We start from the raw sequence: 25,449 nt of genomic DNA, 5'->3' as shown, positions 1-25,449 counted from the left end.
GTCACTTCGCTCCTTTACACGGCTCAAGCTTAATTGTAAAAAAGCCGCAGATAAGGGTGCACTGTGTGGAACTAGAGCGGAGTTAATTCGTGCAGAAGAGCTTGTCTTGCAAGTGGGAGCGCTGAGCAGAGGGAAGGAACCTCCTAAAATCCTCTAACTTTGTAGATTTCCTGCAGCACTTCATTGCACGCTGTGCTGGTGGGAGCTTGTCAGCCCCCTCCGGGAATGAAGCGGGGTGAAGCAGGGCAGGCTGCGTAGCAACTACACTGCGAAGTGGTAACAATTCCCAAGTAGGGCAGTAACAAAATCGATTTTTCTCCCCTTCAGCTTGGCAGCTCTCCAGGTGCCTGCTCTGGCACAATGAAGTGTGTAGCTGGGGAGGGAGGGACTTCGGGTTGATGTGAGGGGGTGATACAAAGAGACAGAAGTTTAATCATTGAACCGATCACACTGGATGGATTTATTTCTGGACTCAATTTCCCAGGAACTCCACTATCTCACCCTGGGAGAAATGCCTCAGCTGAAGTTTCTCTAGCTCCAGCTTCGTGATTAAAGACCTGTTGCTTTGGAGTAACTCACAGCAGCTCTGTCACTACTGACTCATCCATCTGCTTCAGGAAAATGTTTGCCATCCACTTGCTAGCTTTTCATTTCACAAAGCTAAAAGAAGATCAAATAAAAAAGGTAAGATGCAGCGTTAGCCGATTCCTATTTTGAGAACTGTGTTACTCAGATACTGTGGGGTCTGCAGTACGTAATACAGACTAGATGATAGTGTTAACTACTAAAGCCATACAGCCAAATGGGGTAAGAGGTATTTGGACCCTAAGCCATCTGACGAGTGTGAAAATAGGTCTGGTTAGTGCTTTTCCCTGTGCAGGTGTAAGTTCTGTTCCAGTAATGGAGCAATTGATCTTCAATAAGGAAAAGTGGTGCTTAAACATTATCTGACATGATGTGGCATAATCCAGAGTGCAGAATGGAACCTCTTGCTGAATCACTTTGCAACTGTAGCGTGAAGGATGGAATTTCTAAAGCTGAGTAGGAATCAGAGTAACTCACATTGTAGCAGGGGTAGGGAAAAATCCTGGGGTCTTTGGGCCGGGTCTTCTGGGACTCAACAGACAGTTCCAGCTAGTGCTGGTGTGGGAGAAGTGCCTGTGCCTCCTCTCTCGTTGTCCAAACCTGGCTGATCATTTTGATGTTTATAGATGTGAACTTCAATTACAATCAGAGAAGCTCAAGATGGCCCAGATCTGAAGCCATCAGTACTGGGAGTGAGCTGCCTAATGGTTGCTCTTCCCTAATTTACTTTCATGGCCATGCTGTAATGGGGTTTCTGGCTCTCCATCATAAGACCACATGGGGCCTGTAAGCTTCTTGGGTCAGAGGTCCTCTGATTTCTAGACATGTCCCCTGCGGGTCCTCTGTTCTGCTGGCGTCTCCATTGAGTGCTTTCTAGTGGCCATTGCTGCCAGGCTCTATCCTCTTGTTTTCCAGCCAGCTGGAGGCAAGGCTGGCTGCAGACGCGTGGCAGTGCAGGAGAGCCAAGGTCCCAGTGGGCAGATCTGCCTGCACTGCTGAGCTCATCAGCAAAGCGAGCAACACTGGGTTATCTTCTCTGTGCCCTTGCTTAAACATGGAGTGGCTTGTTCTTAGGGCAGCTTCTACTAATTCTGCCTTGAAGAGAAGCATTCCAAGAGCAGTCCTGGTATCTCAACAGTCAGATGTCTCTGATTCTCAGTCATAGCTCTTTTATCCCCAGGGTTTAATATGATCAGAAGGGGCCCCTAATGCCCTTTCCTTGTGTGAGGATCTAAACAAAGGTCTCTCATCTAGACAGCACTATTTCATCTTACTTTTTTACTAAGAAAGAGAGAGACCTTATGGAGCAGTGCTTGGGTAGAGTGGGCTCTTCAGAGAAACATCCAGAGTGTAGCTGAGGAAGGATGTCCCTGAAGTGAAGACAGTGGAGGGGAGGGGGCAGAGGGATACTGGCAAAGCTGTTTAAAAAATTAAATCTTTCTGCTAGGCGCAAACTAGCCCTGCCTGAAGGCAAGAAACCACCTGTTCTTTAAAGTTCTCTTTTAAGAAGCCCAGAGTAGGCTGTATGGAGCAGAGCTGATTTGTCACTAATTAGAAGGAAGGAATGTCTTCCCACCTCTCCCTTCCCAGACTTATTTGCTCCCTGGTGGCAAGAACAAGAGCCTCCCTGCCATGAAAACAATGCTGTTCCCATAATTGAGGCAAGACACTTAAAAACAAGGACTTGTGTGGTGGGAGAGAGGCAACAAAAGGGAGTTTGGTGTTGCACAGCCTGGCCAGTCCTGTGTTTACAAGCAAATCGTATATGAGCAGGCCCTTGCTCTGGTAAATCGGGCTAGAGAGTTAGCAGGGTTTCCTGAGCTGTGCCTTCTCTGGTTCCTAAGAAAGGACTGTCTCCTCCTATGGTTGTATGTGAACAGTGGGGAATGCAATTTCTGTGGGGAGCGGGCAGCTAGTGCATGTTCTCTGCAAACAGACGTGGATATTTTTATTACTGTTTAGTTTTTTTTTCCACAAGGACTTTGTCACCAGGTTATTTGGATCTGTGTGAGTGCTGTATATCTCCATTCATTGTATTTTTTTTTTTTTGTATGCCCAAAAAAAGCAGTGCTGGTTCTTGGGCTAAGATGGTGGATCCTACACAGTGATGGGGCCTCAAAAAACCTTGGAAGAAATCAAGTGCTTGTGCAAACAAGGACTACAAAGAAAGATCTAAATAATGGCCTTTTCGAGGTACAGCTGTATCCAAAGGCAGCTGCTGCTCCTTGCCAATTACATCTTGTAGTTTAGGACTTTCTCCTCTATGTGTGTATGTTTTGCTGTTAGGTAAGTGCTGGAGTTACTTTCAGGGTCCTGGCTCTTTCAGGTGGGTCATTGCTGGCCATGAGTTTAAAATGGGACTGTGAATAGGTAATTAGTCTGTGTCTCATTAATATAGGTGGCAAATTTATCTACAACCTGCATTCTCCTGTGTTTAAACAATGCTTTTAAATCCTGCCTTGTTGCTGGAGTGACTTGTTTTGTGCATGTTCCCTCAACCTTCCAGACCTCCCTGTGTAAATGGGACTGGTGAAATGCTCTGAACAGATGAAGCAGTGTAATAATATAATAATATAGTAATATAATATAGGTGCAAGAGCTGAGTGTTTGTACTAGCGAAGCATTGGAAGCTGTCCCCCCCCCCTCCACTGCCCCTGGCCCTGAGTTTCATGTTGTGAGGAGTAGGATGTTAACGTGGATTACCATCCAGCTGTTTGGAGCACAGAATTATTATGCCTGCATCATGTTTGTTCGTACAGCACCAAAGTCTGGCTCCCCCATGGAAAAGCATTTGGATGTTAACAGATGCTTATTTTGTTGCATTAATCCTTTGTTGTACTCAGCTATATAGTTTCTAGGCCACCTTACAGCTATGTATCCAGCCCTGCAGGTAAGTGTCAGTCCAAGTGGTGTGTGGTCCTGGAGAAGAAAACTTGAAGCTTTTCCCTGATGAAGCTGTACAGAAACACTGATTTAACTTCTCTACCAGTTTATCTGAATGAGTGTCTGCTACTTCATAGATGCTGTTGATTCGAGTTCAGGTGGCTTTTATTTTGATGTATGTTGCGAGCTATAGACCCTTAAGAAAAGATACTGATTGCACCCAAAAATGTGTTTTAGATATAATCCTAGAATCACAAGACGGTGGAGAGCAGAGCTGGAGTGAGAAAAAGGCTTTGAGCTCCAGCCTGGCATGCCAACAAAGTAATTGTCTGTGGATGAACCAGTAGCTGAATAGATGTTTTCAGGTTGTGGATGACATGCTTGGGTACTGATGGCATTTTCTGGACCTGACTTAGAGAGGCCAAATTGTCACCTAGTTGAAACACTTGGCAATTCTAGTTCCTTGCATAGGAGGAGAGAATGGTGTAAAAACAGCTGTCAGGGTCTCAAGCAGGTCTCATGGGCTTATGTACGTTACTGAGACATCAGAAAAGGTGGGTAACTTTTAAACAGTAATTCACCAAGGCTGCATTAAACATTTTCAAAACAAAGTTTTTATAAGAGTAAATGTTCTGATGGTGTCCTGGAGTTTGCTTGCACTGATGATCATGGGAATTTAGGTGCTGAGGTCAAAAATGAAATGAATTTGTAGAATCAGAGACCTCTGGTATGCACACCTTCAGTCTGTTACATGTGTGAAACTAATTCTTTTGTCTCCTTAGAGTCTGTTTAGCTTCAATTTCATCAAGCAGGTGGGAATGAGCAAAGTATTTATTGTTCAGCAATATGCAGGGGTATTGCTGTGACTGGAGTTCTGGATTTTCAGATCCTTCATGCGTGGCTAGAAAACTAGCACAAATGGCTAGGAAGTTCCTGTGTTTTCTCTGCTTGCAGGAAGCTTCCCAGGTACACATAGGGCAGTCCTTCTGTAGTGTGAAAGCAGTGCTCATCCTAGCCAGCTGCCAAGCACTGAGGAGCATGGATGCCTCCTGGGTAACACCTGTCTTCTTTCCAGGTCGACAGGTACCTGTATCACATGCGTCTCTCTGATGATGTCTTGCTGGACGTGATGGCTCGCTTCCAGGCTGAGATGGTGAAGGGCCTGGGGAGAGACACGAACCCCACGGCAACAGTAAAAATGCTGCCGTCGTTTGTGCGCTCGCTTCCTGATGGCTCAGGTGAGTTCCCCCTGCTCCATCACAGCAGTGCTGGTTTAGGAAGATGATGGGTTGCTGCCAGTACTCAAGGACAGCACAGCAAAGACACAGGACAGCTGGTGGCTTCGGGTTACTGCCTATCTCATGTTGAGAAAGCAGGTGTGTATTGAGGAGACAACAGCTTGGGGGAGTGCTGGCAGAGGGCTTTTTTTCCGTGCAACTGGTAGGTTTTGACCTAGTGCTGCTTGTTTGAGGAAAGGACCTAGTAAGTGCCCAGAAAACAGCCTCTTTCATCGGCAAATGTGTCTGTCCTTAGTGCAGGCCTTGCTGCCAGAGCTGTGGCTGGACACGGCAAGGGCAGCCTCTACAGCCCAGACCCGGCAGTGCAGCGTGCTGCAGGTACGGGGATGCGGGCAATGCCGGGACTCTGGCGTTCACCGAGCTGCAGGGAAGGCAAGGTGCTGCGAAGTGGCAGCAAGGTTGGATTCTCGAAGCTGTGATCCCTCCTGGCTTCTGACAGCAAATTCAGCGCTGCTTTCTCTGTTGCCCCAAAAAGTGATCCCCTCCTGCCCTTCCTTGCCTTCTGCATTGGGAAAATTGCTTCTGGGTGAGGTCTACCAGGAAACAGCCTGCTGTGCTGCTGCAGCTGGATCCTTGTTTCCAGCTTCCACTGAACAGAGAGGCAGGAAGTGCAGTGGTATCCTCTGGGACAATGTGAGGTAGGATCCGAAAGCCTGTCGTGTTTGGAGAAGTGTGCACACCCAAAATAACTCTCCTGGTTCAGCTGGCTCCTGGCACTGCACGCTGACAAAAAATGATGTTTTTCCCAGGTTTAACCAAGTCTCTGAATTTGTGCAGGACTCTCTCTGGCCTAGGTCAGGACTCGGTGTATAACAGCTGTTCATGCAAAAAACTTAAGAGAAATGTTTGCATTGTATCTAATTTCTGCAGGACTTTATTCCCTTTGAAGGTAATTTTCCTGCAATTAGATGAGAAATAATGGCTTTAATGGCATAAAGGGAACATTTGGAGGCTATTCCCTTGAAATGAGGGATGTCTGAGAGAAATTCTGTACAATCCCCTTAGACTGCTTGGCTCAAACTAGGCACTCTTCCTTTTACTATTACCTTCATCCAAAAAAAAAAAAAAAAAAATTAGCTTAACCCTGGCTATCTCAGTGCCTGTCACTGATTATGGAGTCTTACATGACACTGACTCTGTCCTGAAATAGCAGGGAGCCCCTGAGGTCAGGAGACTTGGAAAATTGGATGTAGTGTCATCACTGTTGCAAGACTTCATGTTCCTCAAGGCCAACTTTACACAATGCTTTCCTGACCTGCGTAACCTTTCCGCTGTGTCAAGGACATGCTGCAGAATCAAGCGGGGCTGTCTTATTGACACACTGCCTATTTTAAGTATCACATTGATTTTTCTATTTTTGCTCTCTTGCAAAATCCTTATTGGTTATTTTGCTTCTAGACAAAACTTGCAGCAGATTTAAACACCTCAGACTTGGATGGATTTTCCCATTTGCAATAACAACGAACTTCCAGATTTTTCAGTGCCCTCAGTGTTTGTACCTGAAATAACCCATATGGAGCATCATTAGTTTTTAATCATTTAGACAGTAATGGTCTGACTGATGTCACAGTTTACTGAGTAACCCAATTTGCCTCCTCACCTTTGTGATATCTGACCATTGTATTACAGCTTGAATTTCCTGCTTCCTTCCCTTTCAGGGACAGATTTGATAAAATTTAGTCAGATGTTTGGACTGTGGAACAAAGATCACACAAGGCTACGCACATGCCACTGCATTTTCCTGTGGGGAAGGGCTTTCTCCTGTGCGTGGGATGAATAGATTATTGCTTTATTGTAGCAGTGAGGTCAAACTGTCCTGTCTAAAGTCTCCTGCTAGAAAAGACTGTATTTGAGCTAAGAGTGCTGCCAACTGAGAAACAGAATGGTACTTTTACCTTTAACTTTTTTACGAACACCTAGAGGCATTTGGAATTGCTTGTGTTGGTTGACTTTGGCAAATTAGTCTTGCCCCACTTGGAAGTTGGCTTCTGCGGTAGGGCCAGGTCTTAACATGGGGCTGCAAATCCCGCATCCTTTACTGGATGTAGGTGATGCTCTCACACGCCCATTTACCCATATTTCAGATGTATGGTGCTCTGGTTGACTTCACAGTTGCTTTGGGCCCTTTGCAGATTGAAAACCTGCTGCTGTGGAAGGAGAAGGGCAGACTGCTAAATAAAAATGAAATTATCTGCCATGTAGCCAGCTAACAGGAAGGACCTGATACTGTTGCTTAGGGTTGCCAGCTCTCTTCGTCCCTGGTGATGCTTCCAGGCCCATAGGATAAGGACCTGCCATGATGGAGCGGGAGAGCCTGTGGCCGTGGTGAGGCAGGGGCTCTGGGCTGTGGCCTTCAGCATGGCATCTGGGCCGTGCTTCTTGGCCATCACCGGTGACAGTTGCCCGCTTGTGTTGCAGAGAAGGGTGACTTCCTTGCTGTTGACCTGGGTGGCTCCCAGTTTCGTGCCCACCAGGTGAAGGTGTTTGATGACGGGAAGCAGAGCAGCCAGCTGGAGAGCAAGTTTTACCCCACACCCAAGGATATCATACAGGGGAACGGAGCCGAGGTAGGGCATGCAGGGTCTTCTGTGGTAGTGCTGTGCCTGAGCGTGTGCCTGCCCTATGCAGCCTGACTCTGTCCTCTCCTTTCTCATGCAGCTCTTTGATTACGTTGCTGACTGTCTGTTAGACTTCATGGAGACCAAAAACCTGAAGCATAAGAAGTTACCTCTTGGCTTTACCTTTTCTTTTCCATGCAAACAGACCAAACTGGACGAGGTAAGATGCAAAACCAAATATTTGCAAGCCGAGCTCCTTGCAGAACCTGGAGAAGCTATTGCATGGGACTGTTACCCTGTGGCTTTTTTGTGGAGTCATGTTAACATAACTCTCTGAAGAAGGTGTGGATGATCATTTGCATTTAACTAGACTTGATTACCATTCAAACACTCATTTCCGATCCCAAGGCAAAATGATCTTTAAGCTGAAGTTATTCTTTTACTTAATCAGTATTTGATTCCATAGTAACCATATGCCCTTGTATGAAGACTGTTAGACTGTAAAACAAATATGTTTTTGCCCTGAAGCATGTTTCTTTTTTAATCACTCTCATTTAATTTCTTTTTTACAGTTGAATCTAAATAGGAAAGGCCTGTAGCTGAGCTGTTTGAGAGGCTGTATGGGGAAATGAAGGGCTGGTTGCAGTTATTTTGTGGCCTCTTATTCTAGCCTCTCTTTTTTTCTTTCTAGGGGTCTGTGCTTTGGGTCTCAGTCCTCCAAATGCTTTGTGCTTAATGCTGTTAGTTTGTGATGAGCATCAGTAAAGCCACACATGCTTTAAACAAAGCACAGGGAGAAGCATTTGCAGGATTGGGACTTTATTACTGTACTTGTTTAGTTGTGTTTGTACTGACAGGCACTCCAAGGTGAGATGTTCTGCTGTGACTTATTTTGTCCCAAATTTTACTGGGCTTCTCCACAGACTTTGGTCTTGACTGTCTTTGTGGCAGGTTTGTATGCTAAAGTTGGAGCTTTTGGGTCACTGGACTGTTACTTTGCAGGGTGTTCTTCTTGCCTGGACAAAACACTTCAAGGTCCGAGGAGTTCTGGACACAGATGTAGTCAGCTCTCTGCGGAAGGCCCTTCAGAAGCATAAGGCAAGTTTTGTACCTGCAGGAGATGAACCTGAGTGATCCCAGATTGTCCTCCTGGGAGATCAACTCTTGGTGTGTAGGTTGTTTTGGGAGTTATCAGATGTCCTTCAAGCACAACCAGTAACAAATGTCCAGCATGGCTGTATATCTAGTAGATCTGTGTCTCCCTTGGAGGTGGAGCCATGGAAGGGGACATGCAGCTGCAACTCAGGCTGCCCCAGATCAATCTAATAGTGATGCCAACTGCACATTGATTAACCATGTTGGCCATGAGGGCGGACCAGTGAGGCCTCACTGTCTATCTGAGCTAAAGGGAGTCTTGTCAACCTGTTTGGTAAGATGTGGATACACACTGTTTTGTAATCTGGCTTGTGGGATGAAGGTTGGGAGGGGGAAGCTATCATCTCAGATTGGCACACCTAACTCTACCAGGCTCGTCCACTTCAACCTGTGGGCTGGAGTATTTGATGGTAATTTTTAAGGTCAGCAGTAAGACATGATTAAATCTGCCCTTGAACTAGCGTATGTCTTTGAATAATATGTTTTAGTATTTTGGAAAGCCTTGATTTTCATGTTTGGTGCTGTTGGTAACATCATCTAAGAAATACTAAGCATCTTTACATATCTTGACATCTTTGTAGTAAAGAGGAAATTCTTCTGTTTTCTCACACAGTAAAAATCCAGCCTTGATTTTGGTTCACTTCTTTCTCTGCATCAGTCTTGCTGTGGTTAGCAGGAAAAAAGAATCGGAGACTTCCTGGGTGAAGTCTGGCCCCCTGCTGATGTTGGTATCTGAGTTACAAGAATCCTTTGATAACTTTAATTTTTACTTTATCAAATTACCTCAGTGTGAAAGGAAAACTGCACAGCTTTGATGAAAAGGCTTTTTACTTGAGTGCGATATTGGTGCACAGCCTTGTGTTGAATAGCTGCATTTATGTATGTATGTATGTGTGTATGTATGTATATTTTCTGCCTCATTTGTTTGGATCTGCCTGGGGGGTAGGACGTTATCCCGTCAAGCAGCCCATAGGGATAGATACACAGGTGCTAGCATATCACAAAATTCAAACCAATAAGATATTACTTTTCTGGCAAACAAAGTTGGATTGGGGAAAAACAAATCCTGCAAGCACAGATCCTGGCTGGCCAAGCACTTGAGAATTCAGAGATGTTTGTTACTTTACAGGGTTGTGGGGTTAGTGTTATAAAAGGAAGTAGTGTATCTTTCAGCTGAAAAGCTTTCCTGAACCAGGCCTTCAAAGAACAACCTGGGAAGTATGTCTGCACACTGTTGCTTTAACATGCAGGAGACTCTCTAGGCTTTTTTTCTGTTAATCACCCATCTTTATGCTATTAGGACATAGAAGTTGATGTTTTGGCACTGGTCAATGACACCGTGGGAACCATGATGACTTGCGGGTATGATGACCAGCGCTGTGAAGTTGGACTTATAATTGGTAATTTTTTCTGTTCACTGAGTAGTTTTTTTTCCCCTCATTTGTTTGAATCTAACAAATCGGGAGTAGAAGGGAGTGTCCCGGTACAGGAAAGAGCAGGAAGAAAATGGGAAAAACAATGGTCAGATTTTCAAGCCTGGCTGCCTTCTGTAAAGCAGCTGTTTTTATGCTGATCACATTGCCATCAAATACCACAGTCCCCATTTTGTCTGGGTTCAGTTGTGACCAGCATACTAAACTTTTCTGCTGACTCTATAGAAAATTACTGCCTGTCTGTCCAGAGAAAGCTGAATTCCTCTCACGTCTGGTAGTTAGGATCAGCTACACTTTCCACAATGTCTCCACTTCATGCACTGTGCTGGCTGTTTTAATAGCCATAGGAGTATGGCTTCTAAGAATATGCATAGAAATATATTTGAAAAAGAAAAAATATTTTAAAATCAGTCAAACCTTAGATTAACTTCTAATACTTTCACTTACTGTGAAATGATTATTTAACAAATGCAGATGGCTTGATATTAGCATCCCGTACCACAGGGTTATGTATTTATATTTTCTTCCAAAGACAATATATTGACTTATTCCCAAATGTGTAGACTTAAAACAAATAAAAAACAAACCTAGGACAAAAAGGTGATTTATCTGCACTGGCTCCAACACGCACAGGGACTGGCACCAATGCATGCTACATGGAGGAAATGAGGCACATTGATCTGGTGGAAGGTGATGAAGGGAGGATGTGCATTAACACAGAGTGGGGTGCCTTTGGAGATGATGGTGCTTTGGATGACCTCCGCACAGAATTTGATCGGGAGCTTGATCTAGGATCTCTGAATCCTGGAAAACAATTGTAAGTGATTCCCTGACTGATTTGCCTTGGCAATCTGAGTTCTGTGAGTGCGTTTCCAGAGTATGCCAGGACCCCCTTCAGAAGAGGAATAGGGTTGAGTGAAGCTGAGTTGACTTGATCCTGGTCCTGTCCTGTCCAGACCTTTCCCTTTTGGGAAAAGTGGGTACCTTTCACACCTCCCTGCAGCGGGTGAAACGACCAACACCAAGATCTATTCAGGCATCAGCACTTTATTAAAGCTTTGCACCGCTTATATATCTTTTTTCCGCCCCATGCCCCAAGCACGCACCTACACAATTGACATGACTGGATAATTCTGCTTGTCCACGAGCCATTCTTTTACTTCTGACTGGTTACTGCTTACAGAGCACAAGTCATCGCTCATCCTGTCTCATGTACATTCTTGCTTCTGTTGTTCCACTTTGTTGTTATCTTGTCTTCACTTAAGGTCAGGAATAAATTGCTCAAGGTCAAGGCCACCTGCAGCCTCGGCCCTTAACTCACCAACACCTCCCTGCCTCACAGACCAAACGGTTGCTGCTGCAATTGCTAATTTGTCATTAAAAATAGATGGCTCCTCTGTTGTGGTGCTGCGGGGGGGTAAAGAAGGAGGAGGAAGGTAAACAAAGGGTATATTTAGAGACTGGTTCATCAAAACTACTTCTGCTGGCTGAGCTGCTTGCAAGCCTTTTGAATATTCTCTTCAGTCACTCAGTTAACCTGAGGGGCTGTTGTTGGGTCCCAGGACCTCAGGATGGCATCCCATTTACAACTTGACTCCCAAACCCCTTTTGTACGTGGGTAAATGTGATCAACCTGTGTAAGAACATAAAATGCTCAAACTTCTAATGGGTCTGGCAAGCTGGTGAATACCTGTAATCCTTCCTGTGCCTCTTTCAGGTTTGAAAAGATGATCAGCAGCCTGTATTTGGGGGAACTTGTAAGACTCATTCTCCTAAAAATGACAAAGGAAGGTCTCCTCTTCAATGGGAAAGTGTCAACAGCTCTGCTTACTAAGGGCAAGATTGAAATGAAACATGTGTCTGCAATGGAAAAGTAAGAACCTGCAATATGCTGGTTTACGGTGGCTGTTAGTCTTTCACAAGCACAGCAGTGATAATTAACATGTAATTGTAATCTGTGAGTACTGGGAACAAACCTGAACTGTTCAACTTGATTTTGCTTTTGCCTAGGAGAAAAGTTGATCTTTCTGTAAGTAGGAATTGGTGGACTAGAAAGTTTTAGCAAAATACCACAGTAGCAGATGTATTGTTAACCATCAGGTTAACTGTTCTGGTTGTTGAAATAACTTATTTGGAGACCTGAGCACATGACACGACTGTTGCAGTTTTCAGATTCTGTGATGTGGGAATACTGGGGTTGTGGAGATGTAGTACAGACTCTGGATCACCTAATGGATGACTACGTGGAAAACTGACTGATTGTGCTGTTTTGAAGAGGAATCCTGGTCTGCATTGTTACTCCAGGAATAATTTCTTGTGTTTTACTGAGTGAAGCTGTACATCTATTTCTGCGCTGTCCTTCTATGGACTGAATATTTTATCCTGTTCTTTTCTTGTCCAGCTAATTGGTATGTCTCACCAAAAACTGAACCCTAGGAAGCAGCCTCTTAAAAGTCTGGTGTCTCCAGCGGGTACTTTTGGGAATTGTGTGGGAGAGACATTACTGGTTTATGGGAACCAATTGTGATGCTGCCTGATAGGTTGTGCCTTGGTCTGCTCTCGTTTAATTTTGAGCCAACGTGCAGATATTGATTTATGTGCTTTCTTAATATCCTTGCATTAGATGATGTATTCTTTTGTGTTGGGGTAGATATAAGGAAGGTCTGAGCAACACAAAAGAGATCCTTACTGAGCTGAACCTGTTTCCCTCTGAAGAGGACTGCATCGCTGTTCAGCATGTCTGCACCATCGTTTCCTTCCGCTCGGCCAACCTCTGTGCTGCCGCCTTAGCAGCCATACTGACCCGACTGAGAGAGAATAAAAAACTGTTAAGGATGCGAACCACTGTTGGGATTGATGGGGGACTCTATAAAACCCACCCCCAGTAAGTAACTAAAGAGGATTTGGTAGTTGCTGGCCATGTGGTGATGTTGCAGAGAGGCTTCGTATGCATATATGTGGGGTTTTTCAGAACACTGATAGTTTTGCTGCAGAGTTGGGATGTGATCTGGTGGACTGTGGAGGATCAGACTGGCTTAGTTATTGCAAAGCTGTCTCCGGAGCTTTAGGACTTGGAGTGGGGTGGAAACAACATGACACATGGGATAATGGTGTCTGAGGAAGAGCAATTCTTTAAGTGACTCCAGAGACTCTCACCCTCTGTTTGTGATTGTGACTCTTCACTGCTGCCTGGCTTTTCTACAGTGTCCCTCTCTGTTGGCACTGACACTTGTTTAGAGGTATCTTCATGTTCCCGTAAGTGTACAGGTTCTACAGAATAGCCAGAAATCAGGAGCATTGTCCCCGTCTCCTAGACCGGTTTCTGACCTTGTGCTCCTCTGGCTTTGCTCCAGCGCTTTTGCTGTTGGATGTGTGCATGTATTAGAAGTGTATATAAAGGAAACCATGCATGAAATGCCTGTGAAAGACTAAAGAAACACTTTGTTCCTATAGATATGCCAAACGTCTGCACAAGGTGGTGAGAAGGCTGGTCCCAAACTGTGATGTTCGGTTCCTCCTCTCTGTGAGTGGCAGTGGGAAGGGGGCTGCCATGGTCACAGCGGTGGCATACAGGCTGGCCGCTCAGCGCAAGCAAATTGATGCTGCTCTTGCACCATTTCTGCTGTCCCTGGAGACCCTCAGAGAAGTTAAGAACAAAATGAGGACCGAGCTGGAATACGGTCTAAAGCGAGAGACACAAGCCAGTGCCACAGTGAAGATGTTGCCCACATATGTCTGTGGGACACCAGATGGAACAGGTGAAGTCATTTCGTGATCACCTGGAGGTGGTGCAGGAAAGTTGCTTGTCTGTTTTCTGGGGGGAATATACCAAATATTCTGGCAAATGCCAGCGTGATTTATGTTGGCAAACTGGTGCTGCCTGCAATGTTATCTGGCTGGGCCTTCAGCCCCATCCTAGCAGACTGATGGGATAAATGCCACAGGGAGCAATGTGCTGTCATTGGCCCAGATGAAGTTTCTTGGTGATGTGTGGCAGAGTATGCCATTCTGACTGGGAAATGTGCTATGAGAAGCACCAAAATGAAATATCTTCCTTCTCTTACAGAGAAAGGAAAGTTCCTTGCCCTTGATCTTGGTGGGACAAATTTCAGGGTTCTGCTGGTCAAAATCAGAAGTGGGAGGAGAAGATCGGTGCAAATGTATAACAAAATCTTTGCAATTCCTCTGGAGATCATGCAAGGGACAGGGGAAGAGGTAATCTCTAATGAACGTTTAACTGATCCAGCCAAGGCCCATTGCGTGGGATTACTGTGAGATTTATATGCTTTTTCTGTCCTTCCAGCTCTTTGACCATATTGTCCAGTGCATAGCAGACTTTCTGGAATATATGGGGATTAAAGGCGCTCGACTGCCTCTGGGTTTCACCTTCTCCTTCCCGTGCAGGCAAGCCAGCATTGACAAGGTAAGAACTGCAACGCAGGTGGGTCAAGTGGCAGCCATACATCATCTTGGTAAATGACATAATTTTGGGTGAGGGGGATTTGTTGGTTTGGTGATTGGTAGCAAAAAGCTATTCTTCTGTTTTCTTCCAAGTAGGACTTTACAAGGTTGAAAAGATATAGATATATATAAGTACATAAATGTATACATATATGCGTGCAAATTAGTCTTCGGAGAGAATATTTAACCTGTTTTATGGGGCTTTTATTACTCTACTGTGCAAATTAGTTGTTTCATGAGGAAGTTATCATCCTATATGCATATGGGAGGTAGAACTTTCACCTCTTGTATATGATAAGAGATGTATGTTACTTGCTTTGATTCCATAAAGATTAAGCCTTTATGATAGCAAAATGACTACATATTTTTAATAGCCAAGGCATCTATTATGCTGCCTTAACTCTTCAATGGCAATGAGCCAGCAGTGTGCCCTTGTGGCCAGGAAGGCCAATGGCATCCTGGGGTGCATTAGAAGGGGTGTGGTTAGTAGGTCAAGAGAGGTTCTCCTCCCCCTCTACTCTGCCCTGGTGAGGCCGCACCTGGAATATTGTGTCCAGTTCTGGGCCCCACAGTTCAAGAAGGACAGGGAACTGCTTGAGAGAGTCCAGCACAGAGCCACCAAGATGATTAAGGGAGTGGAGCATCTCCCTTATGAGGAAAGGCTGAGGGAGCTGGGGCTCTTTAGCTTGGAGAAGAGGAGACTGAGGGGTGACCTCATTAATGTTTATAAATATGTTAAGGGCAAATGTCAGGAGGATGGAGCCAGGCTCTTCTCAGTGATGCCCAATGGTAGGACAAGGGGCAATGGGTGTAAGCTGGAACACAGGAGGTTCCGCTTAAACTTGAGAAGGAACTTCTTTACAGTGAGGGTGACGGAGCCCTGGGACAGGCTGCCCAGGGAGGTTGTGGAGTCTCCTTCTCTGGAGACATTCAAGACCCGCCTGGATGCCTTCCTGTGTGATGTCATCTAGGTGTTCCTGCTATGGTAGGGGGATTGGACTGGATGATCTTCGAGGTCCCTTCCAATCCCTAACATTCAGTGATTCTGTGTGATTCTGTGAAGAGATAACAGATGCCTCCTTTTACTTGCTCAGCTACAATCTCAGGGTGTTTTTCTAACTCTGCTGCACAGCAGCGACTGTGTAATTTCTGCACTGCATTAGTTTCTTTTTGTTGAGTGTCAGTGGGCAGAATTGAGCTTGCTTGTTCAGCTTGGAAGGGTTGGAATGCTTAGGTGTGTTAATTGTTATATGGCTTACTGACAGATATAATATCTTCATCTTTCCAGATCTGATGTAAGAAAAAAAATAGAATAAAAAAATCAAATTTAGGAAGAATTAATCCTCAGTTATTTTGGTGCATTTCCAAAGAGGGGCAGAGGAGGTTGTGCTGTTTAATCCTAGTCAAATATGTAGCATATTGGGGAAATGAGACACTGCTATTTTTTTGAAAGTTTTTATGTCCTGGTGGTTTTCATAATAGCTTCTAATTTTTGTATCATAGTTGAGAGTATAGCAGTAGGACTTGGCTATTTGTGGGGAAGATCGTTCAATATGCCTTACAAACCTACAGCATATTATTTAGATCTTAACAAATGATGAGGAAACAAATTCCATAGCAGTGGTGGTAAACCAAGACACATCTTTGTCAGGGTCCCATATTATGTCACACTGTGTATTTGATCTCTTACTTTTGCTAGAACTTGAGGGTTTTTTAAAAGCAGCTTTTTTTTACCAGTTGTCCTCTTTTTTTTTTGTTATTTGGACAGACAGTCCAGAGCCAGTTAGCAAGTGGAAGGTTTCATGTAACCTGGAAAACTACTTCTGCCAGGCCAGGTCACTCTCCAAAAAGAAACAAATTAGTGTTGCCTGGAGCAGTAGGATCATATCAAATGTCCCTCAGTAAACAAGCCAAAAATTAACAGTGGGTGTTCATTAATGTTTAATCACTTACTGCAAAAGCATTTTTTACAGTCTTTCCCATCCAGATAATGCAAGGGCTATGTGCACAGAAAAAGGTGAGATGGGAAGGTTTCCCAAATGAGAAAAGAGCATTAGAAGGCAATGAGTTGGCAGTGTCTTTATGAATAGCTGAGTAAATCTGGAGTCACTACAATCAGCAGCTGAGGAACAAAGATACACGTACATACGCTCTGCACTAGTCACAGTAACCTGTCCAGGGAAATAAATTATATAAAAAAACCCCAAGTGTGGACAGGGGGGTGGAGACAAGAGAAGACTGTTCCTTGGAACTTTCACTCTTCTCTCTATCTTCATCTTCACATACAATTTTCTTCCTCTTCTGTTTCAGGGAACACTTGTGGGATGGACAAAAGGTTTCAAGGCAACAGACTGTGAGGGGGAAGATGTTGTTGATATGCTGAGAGAGGCCATCAGGAGAAGAAACGTGAGCTTTTCTTTTCTGCTCTTTTTCATGTATTTAATGCACACTCCATCTTCCTCTGGGACCCCACTGTGATTGTGACTTGTGTTTTAGGAGTTTGATTTGGACATTGTAGCAGTGGTGAACGACACTGTTGGGACAATGATGACATGTGGATATGAGGATCCAAACTGTGAGATTGGCCTTATTGCAGGTACAGTGATATTGGAGTGAGAAGAAGAAAGCATATATGCAGGCGGTAGGCTTTGCACCCTATTATGGTATTTGTAAAATGACATCTTTTATTTCAGTTTGATACATGGTGTTACTAGTCATTTGGAGTTCTTGGCAGATTTCTATGGTATTCAAAAGAGAACATAACAGCACCTGTAGCAGATAGGATCCTGAATCTATTGGACTTTTGTTCATATCTCTGATGATGCCTATCAAGTGGGAGCCTGGTAGAAGAATATGGGAACAGCATGAATCCTCATTTTGGCAAGTGTATTGATATTTTCTGTGTAGCAAGATCATAGGCCTTGGAACAAGAGAATATTTTTAAAAATTTGAGTAAATGCTTTTGGGGCTTTCTAGATGAATTTCCCCAGTAGATCCTTCTAGGTTTTCAGCCAGGAATACATCTAAGCATGTAAGATCTGAAGCCTCAGTTGGAAAATAGACTCTTCTTGCTGGCTAAGTGCACCAGCTATCTCATTTTGTTTGGAGAACTGGTCATTATATTAATTAATGTAACCCATGTTTCAAGTGGCCCTGTTCACCAGATCATTTCAGACTTGGTAGCTGCTTGACTGGCTGCTAGGCTCTTGGCAAGGTTTGCTTTTGGGAGCACGCTGTCATGCAAGATGCCTTGTGGTGCATTACAACCAGACTGGCAGCAATGATTGATCAGTGCTTGCCAATGGCTGCCAAAGCCAGTTCTGCCCTGTAACAGAGAGTCTTCATTCCTCTATGCTGGGAATTTTTCGCACAGGACCCATTTTACTTGGTAACATTCTGTTGTGATAAATTACAGCATTCTTAGCATTACTGGCTAAGTGCTTGCTTCTCTAAGGTATGGAGGGATCTTTGAAATTTAGGATATGGAGAAGAGAGCTTTTAAGATGATTGCTGCAATCGTTTTCCATATATTTCAGCTGCTACTTCACTTTTCTGTCTGAAGCCTTGTCATTTCTTTCCTCCTAGGAACAGGCAGCAATGTGTGCTACATGGAGGACATGAAAAACATAGAAATAGTGGAAGGAAATGAAGGAAAAATGTGCATTAATACAGAATGGGGAGGATTTGGTGACAATGGCTGCATTGACAACATCAGAACAAAATATGATAAAGAAGTAGATGAAGGCTCACTAAACCCAGGAAAACAGAGGTAAATGTGATAATCCTGATGCTAAGAGCCTTATTAAATCAGTCTTTGGGGCACACTGGCTGCTTTTAAAAATGTGCTGAATGAATGAATAATCAGAAAAGAAATTTTAATATTACATTTCATTTGTTATATGGTAAGTAATGCAGATATCCAGACAAAAAATAAAGACATACATTGTTTCTGTTATCACAGCACTATTTTCACCTCATGACAGTTACCAAACATTGCAGCTCTTAAGATTTCCTTGTGAATTGTTGGCCTTGCTCCGTTCCTCCTCTTGAAGTGTTTTTAGAAAGGTAAAATACAAGTCGTGCAAGAGGATAAACTGAACTTGACTGTTCTTTGTTTGGTAAAGAGAGCATTGATTACGTATGACTCACTGGTGAATGCATGGAGGGACAGGGAAATGTTTTGCTTTAGTGTGGACTCTGGCTTTAACACTATCTTCTTTTTAATATTGCAAGGTTTTTTCCTCTAAGTTCTGTTACCTTTTAACATAGGCAAATATATTGTAATTAGTGTTTGCACTTGAAGTCACTGCAACAGTTTTTTGATGATTGAAAGATGGAGTTCAGTGGCGATTGCTCCGCAAGCTTTTAATGCTTTTTTGAGAGTGGATGGTGCACGTACAAACCACACATGTTAAACAGAGCTAACATGCCATCTCTTTAAAAGCATATTTTTTTTTCTTTTGTGACATAACAGGTATGAAAAAATGACCAGTGGAATGTACCTAGGTGAAATAGTAAGGCAAATTTTGATCGACTTAACTAAACAAGGGCTGCTGTTCAGAGGACAGATTTCAGAATCACTCAGGAAAAGAGGCATATTTGAAACAAAATTCCTGTCTCAGATTGAGAGGTAAAGTTGCTAGATTTACATGGTTTAAAGTCTTAAGATCTTCTGGGACCTTTAGAAAATAATCTTCTGCAACTGGGTGGAGCCCTTTCTTTCAAGAAGTCGGTTATAGTTTTCTTATTTGCACACCTTTCCCTCACCCAGCCCCAGAATAAAAGCCAAAAATGAGGAACTGGTGGAGTTCCAGAATTATTCTGTAATCATATGAATTACCATTTCCTGTCCACACAGCTGTGTTATCTTGGATACCTTAACCATCAAGCATGATTATACTTGGAGTGTTTCTTGTAGGACTTAAAATAGTACTTACTTAAAAACCAAAAAGTCAGTGATAGATGAATATCCCATGAATATTTGCTCACCTACATATCTGTGCATGATTGCAGTGGTCTTACACACAACCTGAAACCCTTTCTACTGTTGAAAACCTTGGAAGGTAGTGTCTAAGCTTTGAGATCAAAAATAACAGAGTCAGGTGACTGATCTGGCTCAGCTCCCTCATGACTTTGGGAGTCAGGTGAATAACTACTGTTTGTGCCTTCTGGAAATACAGTCTAACATAGCAAAGGGCATGCCAGGAGCAAATTTTGGGGCTTTTTTGAATTAAGACTGGAATCTGCCTTAGACTAATTGGAAAGTGTTAGAGTTGGAGAAGTGGTCCCATTTCCTTTGAATCATGGAAGAGTCTCAGCTGTTAGACTTTCGTTTTCATGCTTGCTGAAGCTTCCCCTAATGCCTTGCTGCTGCATGTGTTTCCCTCTGTGCAGTGACCGGCTTGCCCTCCTCCAAGTCCGGCGAATTCTGCAGCAGCTTGGCTTGGACAGCACATGTGAAGACAGCATCATTGTGAAAGAAGTGTGTGGAACCGTTTCAAAAAGAGCTGCCCAGCTCTGTGGGGCAGGACTGGCAGCTATTGTAGAGAAGAAGAGAGAAAACCAAGGTGTGGAGCACTTGCAAATCACTGTTGGAGTAGATGGGACTTTGTACAAGCTCCATCCACAGTGAGTACCGTGGTACCACTTAGCTTTGCTGTTTGCTCATTCCCACTGTGAAAATGTACTGAACTGTACCAGCTTTGAGAAAAAATGAGAGAGGGGATAAAGATCTAACATGTTTCCCTGCATCCTGTCATTTTCCTTGCCTAGCCAAAGGATCAAAAATTGCAAAGTCAAATCCACTTACCACTAGGAGGCTCTTTTCTCTGGGATGTTGAGTGAACTCACTCTTTTAATATTTATTTTCCAATGTTTTGGGGGATTTCTGTAATATCTGGGTGTCCCATATGGAAAGCTGTGTTGAGTTTTTGGAGTTGGGTCGTTACTTTGTGAGCAAGGCCTAGAAACAGGTGTGTTAGCTTTTGAGTTGGGAGAAGAGAGCCTCCTCTGTGATCTCTAAAGGCAACGTGAGTCTCTAACATAATGCTGAACAAAATTGAAGTGGAGAAATGGAAATTAAAATCTGTTTGTGTACAGAAACTTGTGTGTTTCATGAATAAGAGGACAAACAGACAGAAAGGGACACTGTGGAGAACTGGTGGAAGATGTTGGTTGAGGTTATGGTTCCTTGTTAACAGATAAGTGTAAAGATCTCAGACCAGAAAGCAACTGCTAAAATGTTCTGTCCTTCTCTCCCTCTCCTTTCAGTTTTTCCAGGATACTGCGGGAAACAGTGAAGGAACTGGCACCTCGGTGTGATGTGACTTTCATGCTCTCGGAAGATGGAAGCGGGAAGGGAGCTGCCCTCATTACTGCAGTAGCAAAAAGGTTGCATAATGTTGGACAGAAGTAAAAATGAGAGGTCAAGTTATTTTGGCACTGCTAGGCGTGTGCACTAGAGATTTTCTGGGCAGTGATTCCAGATAGCTTTGCCAGACACCAGTACACAGGTACCTGTTTTCAGGGAGTAACTGGTTTTTGATCAACCAGGATTGTGGATTTTTGTCCTTTGATAATTTGCCTCAAGTGTTTCTGCTTCCCACCAGCATTATGTCTTGGCATACTGCAGTCTACTCAGTTCTGTACTTCCTGCAATGCATCTGTAATGCACATGGGAGAGTGAAAACAAAACAAACAAACAAAATCAACCCCAAAAGTGTCTTTTAGCAATGGCTTTATTAAGCTGCACCACAACTGCGTTTATGACCAGTTTCTTAGGATTTGTGTGTGGTTTAGTTTTTGGCTTGGCCTGGCTCAAGGAATATTGAGATCCTGGTGTTGCACCTATCCTAGTGGACATATTTGTTCAATACTTCGCAGGTTTTACAATAGATCTGCAGGTGAAATAAATTAATGGACTTTGGTCAGTGATGCTCCCCCCTTCACTACATTGGTTGCAAATGTATTGTAATGTAATACAGGAATACGGGAGTCATGTTTAATAAATGAATGTAAAGGAAAAAAATATGATTCCACAAAATATCAGTTCGTGTCAAAATATATTAACACTCATAAACCTAAACCAGCTCTGTATCAATTCTGACTGTGGCTGATTCTTTTGATACTGGGGGAGAGAGAGGATGTAGAAGTAACCACAGGGTCTTCTGTGTCTGTCAGAGCTATGTAAAGAGTACCAAATCTGTTCATCTTTGAACCACCCAAATGGTTGCGTAGAGAGGAAAAAAAAAATTCACTTGAATTTCTGAAATTCTCCTCTTTGTTTTTCTTCAGTTATCTCCTTGCCTGTTCATGAGAGGATAGTTTCCATTTTGTGGAAAGGAGTTTATCCTTGTTTTTCATTTTCTGTTGCCTGCTGCTCTGCCTGTCTCTAATCTGTTGTAAATAAATCTGTGGTGCAGTGAGCCTTTGCTTCTCTGTCTAGTGCCTATTCTGAGTTGTGGGAAGAACATGCAGGCAAGTGGAAGCTTTCTTGAAGCCTATCTGTAACAGTACTTAGCAGCAATGCTGTTATTATGAAGGTGACTTGTGGATAGGACCCATGCCCTTGTGTGACCGAATGTCCCTCACCTGATTTACTCATCTCAAAATAAACCAAAACAATAATATGGCATAGAGAAGCAGCAACTCTGTAGCCTGCTATTCTCTGTTCTCAAGTATTCTGTATCTCCTTTAATCCTCTCTTCTTGGATATTTGCTTCCTTTCAGGCTCGCAGCAGAAAGTGGGGCCAAGAAATGTGCTTTAAGCCTAGTTAGGTCAAAAGTAACTATCCTGCAGGGGGATAAGCAGTTGGGTTTACGTAATAATCTGTAACAAAGCCGATGGGTTTAACAGTGGCAAATTCAAAATTTGAAGCTACAGACCTTTCCTGTTTTGTTGTTTTTAAAAGAAACATGTCAACAGCTCTGTGTCTGTGTTGGAGTCACTGGGTGGGTAAGAAATAGTACTAGGAAATAATTTTCACTTTGAAGGAATTCCTCATGTTGCTGAGCTAACTACAGAGTAACTTGGAAGAGACAAGTTGTGAACTTGTATTACATTTAATGATTTCCTCCTTTTGTCCAGAAACTTAATATTTTACTTTTTCTTTGTATTTCAGAATCCACAGAGCTACGGAAACCAAAGCTTGATATGTAGTGGGGACAGAGTTATTTGGAAATGTTTTTTTTTTTTCCTTGTGATGAACAGGCTGAATTTGGAGGGGCTGGGTGTAGAAAGGAAAAAACCATCAGGGCTTGGGTCTGTGTAGGCCGGGAATAGCTCTTCTGCATTGGCTGTTTCTCCCCTTGGCACTCAGAAATCTTGTTCTGTGTACTTTTTGGGTCCTCTTGGGGGAGTGGATTGTGCTAACCTGCAAAAGTGCATCTGTGGATGACATGTGTCTGCATGGTTGGAATGAGGTGATGTGGACTTGCCCCAGGATGGCCATGTGAGTATGGTGCACAGAATCCTTTGGGCTTTTATTCTAAAGTCTGTTCTGCACAATTAGAATGCAAATCAGTAACAGAACAAGGTAAACACCTTGAACGAATCCTTGCTTTAAATTTAGAAAGAAATGCTATATTGCTTTGATTTGTCTTTTTAATCTTTTTTGGAAATTAAATATTTGCACAGAACCAGTTTACACCTCAGTTGCAGTTATTCCTTTTCTGCAGTGGATTAGATCCACACAATAATATTTTTTTGCATCTGCAGTTTTTTTCCACTGAGTCTGTGGGTGTTGTGGAATCTGATCACATGAACCTGAAACTGCTCACAAAGTGCTCAGCGACCTACGGCTCTTGTCGAGGTCCCTAAGGCCCAGGACACGCATGCTCTTGCCTTTTCTGCAGGCTGCTGGCTTGCTCTGAAGCCAGGCAGCTCCTACGCGGATCTGATGCACGTCTGCCAGGCAGGGAGATGGCATCCAAGCTGGGAATGCTACTGCTTTCTGAAAGGGAATGAGCAAGGATTTGCTGGGCAGCCCTGGAGAAGGGGAGGATTTTACCAGGGGTACAAACTTCACTAGTAGTTTCCCAGGGATCCCATAAACACACTGATGCTTTCGGATGACTCTAAACCAGAACATTCTCCATCTGGGTAATGATGCAGCATCATGTTCCTGGTGATGTCGACATGTGGAAACTCAAGGACTGTTGCAAACTTGCAATCTCCTTTGTATAAATTTTTAAGCCACTGAACCAAAACCCTTCTCTGCACTTCGTATGTCGTGATTCAGTTGAAAGCCCTAGCTTGAAATAAAAATAGAGGCCTTCCGTTAAATGTAACACAGCATACCGTATGCTGAAAAATATGTAGTACATTAAGTTGTTGGTCATTTAAAATAAAATGAGATTCTTACGGTTTCACATCTTAGATGGGCTTTTCTACTGCTTTTTGGATAGCTTTGTGATGCTTCATTTCTGTGTGTTTTCTGGGTCTTCCCTCTAGTCAATGTGTTTAGTACTTCTTGAATTTACTGAATTTGTTTTGATGCTTCTGGAAGACATGAACATCCTTTTTTGTGATCTAGGTAATACATTTGATTTGGAAAGTTGAAAGATCTTTAAATCACAGATGAGATAGAAGTAATATTGGGTGGGGGTACTAAGGTTTGTGCTTTTCAGAAACTCGCAGTAGATGGTTGCAGTTACCCTTTCATCTGTGGGGAAAAAATGATTGTAAATATGTTGGTTTGCCTGCTAGAGAGACATTTTGGTGGCTATAGATTTGGACAGCGCTGGTGCTTGACTCATAATCCAGAGAAAATGCACTAACAGCTTGGTGGTGACGTATTCCCTTTGTCATTCTGACAAAGTTCAAAAGTAAATATAGGATCATGTGTAAATCCTTCAGAAATCCTGATTAGCATAATCTCCCTTCTTGCCAAGTCAATATTGTATAGGATTAGCAAGATTAGTGTAAGGGACTTGGAGGCAAAAATGTAGGTAATGCCAAAAGGAGAGTATTGTGATTTGTTTCTTTGGGTTTGGTGGAATAAGCTGCCTTTTGTTTGGGGGTCTCGGATATAATGTCACCATAGCAGTAGGTGGAGAGGGAGAGAGGCAGGGAGAGGAGGAGACTCGGTGAATGTTGTCTAGCTATAAGTAAACTGACACTTTCTCTAGAAAGGATCTCCACTGCCCTGGACTGTCACTGGGGGCTTATCCAGAGCATTTCTCAGACTTGTCAAGTGGGTAGCTTGTCAAGTGAGATATATATATAATTTTATTTTATTTTTTTTAAATAATAAAAAAGACCTATTCGTGTACATGACTGTGAATGCCCTTCTGGGGTGAGAGTGGGAAGAGAAATCAGAAGTATGCTTTGTCCCAGCTCTGCATCCACTCTGTAAAGCAAGATATAAAACCACCAAAAGTTTAATAAATGTTTTCACCTCTCTCATCGATGCTATCGCATTGCAGGTGCACGCTGAAGGTGCTGTAAACATGATGGGTCATGTCTATCTGAGAGGGGAATGCCAAAATAATTTTGATCTTGTTGCATGCTTTTTAAGTCTTCCAGATGCCAGCCCCTTCCCTACCCAGCCTTACACTTCATCTGCACTCTGTGTCTGAGGGCCTTGCACAGCCCAGGCACCTCCAGAGACAGTAAAAGCTGCGTGCTGTGAAGAGGGAACAGATTTGGTAAGAAACCTGATAAACGTGGGTTCCTCCAGAAAACCACTGCCACTGGCACAAGAAGTTGGCTACAGGAAAATGGACAAAGGGCTCCAGGCTGGAAGTTTCTCGTGGAGCAGTTCAAGACCCAAATGCTGGGGAACCTCAGGAAGCAGGAGCTTTCAGGAAGGAGTGAAAGAAGGTCCTTTTACCCTTGATCTTTCTTGACTGCTTATTAAAAAAACCCAACCAAACAACAAAAAAACTCCCCAAATCCCCCAAACTCAAAATTCTTTTTTTTTATCTAGAAAAGCATAAGTTAAAACCAAACAAACACAAAACCAAAGCTATATTTAAAAAAAAAAAAAAAAAAGAAAGAAAGAAAGGGGGTGAGGGGAGACCGAGACTGTTTTACTGCCACTATATTTTCTTTTCTCCTTTTGTTGGGAAGGATAA

General features: G+C 43.3%; 1 protein-coding gene across 3 annotated transcripts; it reads left to right on the top strand.

Moving 5' to 3' along the window:
• Nucleotides 1-621: 621 nt before the first annotated feature.
• Nucleotides 622-24,463, top strand: LOC104528495 (putative hexokinase HKDC1). Of its 3 annotated transcripts, XM_029086093.1 has the most exons (19): nucleotides 622-684; nucleotides 4,544-4,706; nucleotides 7,185-7,333; nucleotides 7,425-7,544; nucleotides 8,327-8,426; nucleotides 9,787-9,879; nucleotides 10,546-10,729; nucleotides 11,630-11,785; nucleotides 12,563-12,796; nucleotides 13,366-13,670; nucleotides 13,979-14,127; nucleotides 14,216-14,335; nucleotides 16,684-16,779; nucleotides 16,870-16,969; nucleotides 17,959-18,142; nucleotides 18,848-19,003; nucleotides 19,768-20,001; nucleotides 20,644-20,773; nucleotides 24,437-24,463. In XM_029086093.1, the coding sequence occupies exons 1-19, from the start codon at nucleotides 622-624 to the stop codon at nucleotides 24,461-24,463; spliced, it is 2,763 nt and encodes a 920-aa protein (XP_028941926.1). The 3 variants fall into 3 exon arrangements, with proteins under 3 accessions (XP_028941926.1, XP_010170822.1, XP_028941927.1); XM_010172520.2 differs by lacking the exon at nucleotides 24,437-24,463 and having other exon boundaries at nucleotides 8,327-8,422; nucleotides 9,780-9,879; nucleotides 20,644-21,275; XM_029086094.1 differs by lacking the exons at nucleotides 8,327-8,426; nucleotides 24,437-24,463 and having other exon boundaries at nucleotides 9,780-9,879; nucleotides 20,644-21,275.
• The last annotated feature ends 986 nt before the right edge of the window (nucleotides 24,464-25,449 follow it).

This window comes from Antrostomus carolinensis, unplaced genomic scaffold (genome assembly GCF_000700745.2).
Source record: "Antrostomus carolinensis isolate BGI_N321 unplaced genomic scaffold, ASM70074v2 scaffold5277, whole genome shotgun sequence".
In the NCBI taxonomy this organism is placed as follows: Eukaryota; Metazoa; Chordata; class Aves; order Caprimulgiformes; family Caprimulgidae; genus Antrostomus; species Antrostomus carolinensis.
The sequence above is the reverse complement of the archived record's forward strand: the minus strand, read 5'-3'. Positions and strand labels throughout refer to the sequence as shown.